General features: G+C 47.8%; 1 protein-coding gene across 1 annotated transcript in view; it reads left to right on the top strand.

Annotated features, from left to right (window-relative positions):
* Nucleotides 1-5,000, top strand: part of LOC135828399 (uncharacterized) — a 22,022-nt gene that overhangs the window by 12,258 nt on the left and 4,764 nt on the right. The window contains exons 4-5 of the mRNA XM_065340848.1: nt 1-45; nt 3,132-3,211. The exon at nt 1-45 is cut by the window's left edge and continues 46 nt beyond it. Of these exons, the coding sequence (XP_065196920.1) occupies nt 1-45; nt 3,132-3,211 (125 nt within the window). The remainder of the gene's footprint in view (nt 46-3,131; nt 3,212-5,000) is intronic.

Below are 5,000 nucleotides of genomic sequence, written 5' to 3'. Positions count from 1 at the left end.
TGCTGCTGGTGCTGCTGCAGCAGCTTCAGACAACTGGCCACAAGGGTAAGTAGCTGGCTGTGTGTTGATCGGTTTGGATGGCAACATTGCATACCTGCCAGCTATCCCGATTTGGCCCCGTGACCGTCCCGATATCGAGGGTGGTAATAGGCACCAAAAAGTGTATTTGTCGCATGCATTTTGTCATTATCCCCCATTTCAGGTTTCCAAGGGCTGGCAGGTATGGCATTGCCTACACACATATGTCTCAATTCATCTACAGACTTGACCTCTAGTTCTCGCTCCACTGTCATACTGACGTACAAAGAGGCATAGGTAACAATGGCACCAACACACACATTGAAGGGTACGATACTGTCGGTTGCCGTAGAACGGAGTGCCGTAGAAAGAACAATGCTAGAATATCACCAAGCACAGTAGACCAACGTATAAACAGGGGCGTGGGAAGGTATTTTAGTGTGGTACGGTCAGCCATCTGAAGTACAATTTACTCGTGAGGGAGTGGTGGCTGAGCCGAAACTCTTGGAATTTCGGATCCCAGATCAGTGCATCTTTTTGATTCACGGGGTATCTGGAGCAAAAAGTGGTACGGTCGAAACGTGATGACCATACCGTGTGCGACGTCCCTGATAAACAATGACTCGAATGTGCCTAAACTTTAGCAAGTAAACATAAATTTAATTACCCGGTCCGTTCCTGAAGGGAACTAAGGGCCAGGCAGGCAGGCAGCCCAGGATCAGGCAGGCAGACAGCCCAGGATCAGGCAGGCAGGCAGCCCAGGATCAGGCAGGTAGGCAGCCCAGGATCAGGCAGGCAGGCAGCCCAGGATCAGGCAGGCAGACAGCCCAGGATCAGGCAGGCAGGCAGCCCAGGATCAGGCAGGAACAGTGGGCTAGTTACTGAATATGATTGAGATAGACTGTTGTACAGTCAGACCTCGCTTAACGGCACGCATCCATTTTCCACAAAACAATCTCTGGATACTAGTAGGCGAGGGCGAGGGAACCGGATAATTGAACACCGGTTACTGTATAGCAGGAAACCTTCGGAATTTATTTTCGTACGACTTCGTACACGGCCTCTTTTGTACTAAAATTAATTCCGTGCTAAGATTTGTTCCTGTGAAGTTACGTACACTGTGCACTATACATGCGTACTGCATGCCAACACCACGGCTGTTTGCAGTGCATGAACTCTGGCCAGTCGTCCCCGTACGCAAAATGCGTACGCATTTGGATCTACCGTACATTTCCTCGTGTTTTGGGCGAATCTGAGCGGTACCACGCTGTCGAATTGGGCCTGCGTTTGCCCGGAACCAGCCGCTATCGAAGTAAAATTAGGTGTTTTGAAGGCCACACGGGAACACTGCGGCCATGTCTTCTTTTCTGCGCCGTTTGTTTGAAAATCGGAGTGTTTTTGAGTTCGAAGTTTCGTCTTCGTTGTGGAATGGCCGTGCGTACATTCTCCTTGGAATTACCAAAGTCACACCCCCGTTTCTTACATTACTAGAAGTTTTGCAGTCAGCCACGATAGTTATTATACCTGCTTCCATACATCCTTTCATTGAACAGCCAAACGAAACTTTGTGGCGCGCCTTAGTTTTTTGTGGCGCGGGGGGTCACAAGTTTGTCACTTCGAGTTGTACACAACAACCACATCATCCCAAAGGACCAAAAAAACCAATTGAGCAAAGTATTTCAACGTTGCGACTTTGCCTGGCCTACTGTGAAGATGGAGACTTCTACTCGGTTGCAGATACTCGTATCAAGAAGATAGGAGGGAAAGCGTGGTGAGTAAAATGTTGGGATGAAAAGAGCCACATTCTCTCTCAGAAAAGGTTGTCGTTCCCACACACGTACACTATTTGCTCTACCCAGATCTGCAGAAGGCTAGATTCGCATCCGCCGCGCACATAGGCAGAGTCGAAATTTTTGTACTCTCAGATTTGCCGCCATCTTGACGAGTGGCCGCTGCGAAACACCCGTGACACGTGCATTTAGCATCCAGCACTGTACGAAAATAAAATGCGTGCGAAAGGTCGAAATTCGGCTTTTTCGGAAAATATTTCCGTCCGCAAATTTCCTGCTATACAGTATGTTGGATGCACGACGCATGCTGTAAACCTGTAACCTGGTATTTTCATCCGGATGACGAGGGATCGGGATGAAAGAGGGGGGACCGGAAAAGCAAGGTCTGACTGAACATGAAAATATGAATGGTGTACAGTACTGTAGAACGCCAAAGAACTGGCCGGTCAGGGTTCTAACCTAGCACGGTATTATATTTTAGAGAACGCAACAGCCATGTTCTTATTTGATGGTACAGTCTTACATGTACATTTATGCAGAGTTATACGTCTGAGCGTACATTAAACTGTTCATTGCAGTTTCCGTTCTTATGTGCAAAACATACAGCCTTCATCATTCTTGAAAATTGTTGAAATTCTAGTCTGGCCGTTCTTCGGCGGTCCGTTCTTCGGCGCTCCGTTCTTCGGCGCTCCGTTCTTCGGCGCTCCGTTCTTCGACACCCGACAATACTGTAGGCTAGGAGGCTGACCCACCAGTTTATCAGCACCCGGCAGTGCAATACTGTAGTCGGTCAGAGCAGATGTGACTAAACGGTGAGACTCGAAACTGACCGAGGAGGCCAGGAAAAAAAACAAAGAAAAACAACAAATCAGATGCCATGTTTGCAAGTGAAACATTTTGTGCGAGAAAACATTTCTTTCTTATCTCGCTGCACTCACCCGGTCAGAAGCATAGCCTCTCTTTCTTGTTCTCCTCTCTTTCTGTTGCAAATAGCTGCACATAACACCAGGCACCCGTACTGTTTTCTCCATCCGATTCTCTCTTGACTAAAAGCCGCGGAGACAACAATTTTCATCACAATGAATGGAACTAAGTCTGCCGTCATCACCATGCATCAACGAAGTCAAATGTTTTCCAGAATCGATTTTCAGGTCACTATCTTCAGTTGAGTATCATGCTGACTTCGTTCATGCATGGTGATTATCCCAGAGTTTTTGTTCTATGTTTTGCTTCATTAAATTATCTCTTTTCTTTTTGTCTTCTGACCCGCCATGATTAACATGAAAGTACATGTCGCTTTCATATGTTCTGTCCTTCTTTCAGGCAGAAATGCCTGTCCCATGTGACCGACTGGAAGGGATTCAGCAAATGCTTGGAAAAGTGTGTTAGCCCCCTGAACCGTGGTAAGCATGTTGTTGCCTATCTGTGTAGAATCAAAGATGAAACACCTACCGTATTGTCCGGAATATAAGCCGCACCCTGATATTTTGTCACCAAACACAATCGTGAAGAAAGCTTCTGCCCCGAACGTCGAAGCTCGCGCTTCCTGCCAACTGACTTGACAATTGAGCCCGCCAAACCTTCCACTCGGCAAACCTGCAAAAAAGCACCACTCCCTGTTTAATGCACAGTGTTGAGGGGAATTAACCCCCGTTCATTGAGCTTGAATAAGCTAATGAACTTTCTGCTCCGAGAGCACTGCATTATGTGGTGCTCTCCGAGCCAATACATCACTTGGGATACCAACTGACAGTGATGCTCCGCTTCCAGCGCGACAAACACCTGGTGAGCACCAGGAAGCAGCTGTGTGAGTCGGTGTTGTGCATGAAGTAGGGAAAACAGTTAGTTAGTCAGGCAAGTCAGTCGGCAGGAAGTGCGAACTCCAACATTCGGAGCAGACACTTCCTTCACCAATCACCGCCGATGTCGCAATATCTTCCGTACAAAACACATCATTCGTTGTTAGTGCTGAAACGATTATATCGATTACTCGTTACTTACTCGATAAAAAATAGATCGAACGGTTATTTCGATTTTATCGGCTAAACAAGTTGAATGGTACTTACGCTCGGTACGGGATTTCCCCCTTTGGGGGGTCCCATGAAGTGTGCATGCACCAAAGATGTTGCGAGTACGACACGATGGTACATGATGTCGACTGTACATTTGCAACATCGATGTACATGTAAAAATACAAGCGCGATCTTAGAAACATCGACGCGATCACCGTTGCCGTATTTTCAGCTGACTACCTTTCTTACATACAGCATGCAGGACTGGCCGGCTCAGTATGTGTCTACACTAGCTGCAGGGGCTGGAGTTCCCTTCACGTGCGAGTTGTCTTGAGCCAAAGACAGTAAAGTGGTTTTCAGTTTCGCGTTTTCCGTTCTATCGACGGTTCCCGAACCAGTTTGCTCCACGACGAGCTAGGCTTGGCGTCTGGTCCAATTTTGAGCATAGACAGGAAAAGCAACTACTGTTGTAGACATGGGCATCCAGTCACATGTCTAGCAGCCCCAGGGCGCTGGTTATGCAGCCGTGGATATGCTGTACACCCGTGCATTTATTCGCTGCAGCCCGCTAGCACTGGTCGCATCGGATCAACAAGTAATTACATGCGAACTGCACTGCACCCAGCGTACTGTATGTGCTGAGCGCGCCGGCCCCGGTCAATCCACTGGATTTCCATGTGCGCTGCAGTAGTTACTTGTTGGCGCGCCTCACGTCAGCTTATCCGTTGAAATCTGCCGATCTGCTCCCCCCCCCCCCCCCCTGGCCGGCTTCTCTGACTTCATCGTCGGATACAGCAAAGTCACAGGCGAAGGGCACAATCAGTTCTTAGGTGCAACTAGTGCGTCACCTCTGTCTTGTCTGTATATGTCTGGTCAGTCCGAACACTTGACAAAGTCTGTATATGTCTGGTCAGTCCGAACACTTGACAAACTTTTTGCGGGATCATCGGATCTATACGCCCGATTTCCGTCGTTGGCGCTGTACGCCTCGTAAAATGTTTGCAACTCACAGAATGTACAGTCATGTACCGATGTGACTACAATAATAATCGTTTAGCCGATAAGCCGATCGTGATGATGTCAGCTATGCCACTAAGGAAAAACGTAATCGTTTCAGCACTATGAATCGTTGCTATTTTAGCTCTTCTTCCTTGCACTGTTCCTATCACCTCTTTTTTCG

This window comes from Sycon ciliatum, chromosome 12, assembly GCF_964019385.1.
Source record: "Sycon ciliatum chromosome 12, ocSycCili1.1, whole genome shotgun sequence".
Classification (NCBI taxonomy): domain Eukaryota; kingdom Metazoa; phylum Porifera; class Calcarea; order Leucosolenida; family Sycettidae; genus Sycon; species Sycon ciliatum.
This window is presented reverse-complemented; position numbering and strand designations above follow the sequence as displayed.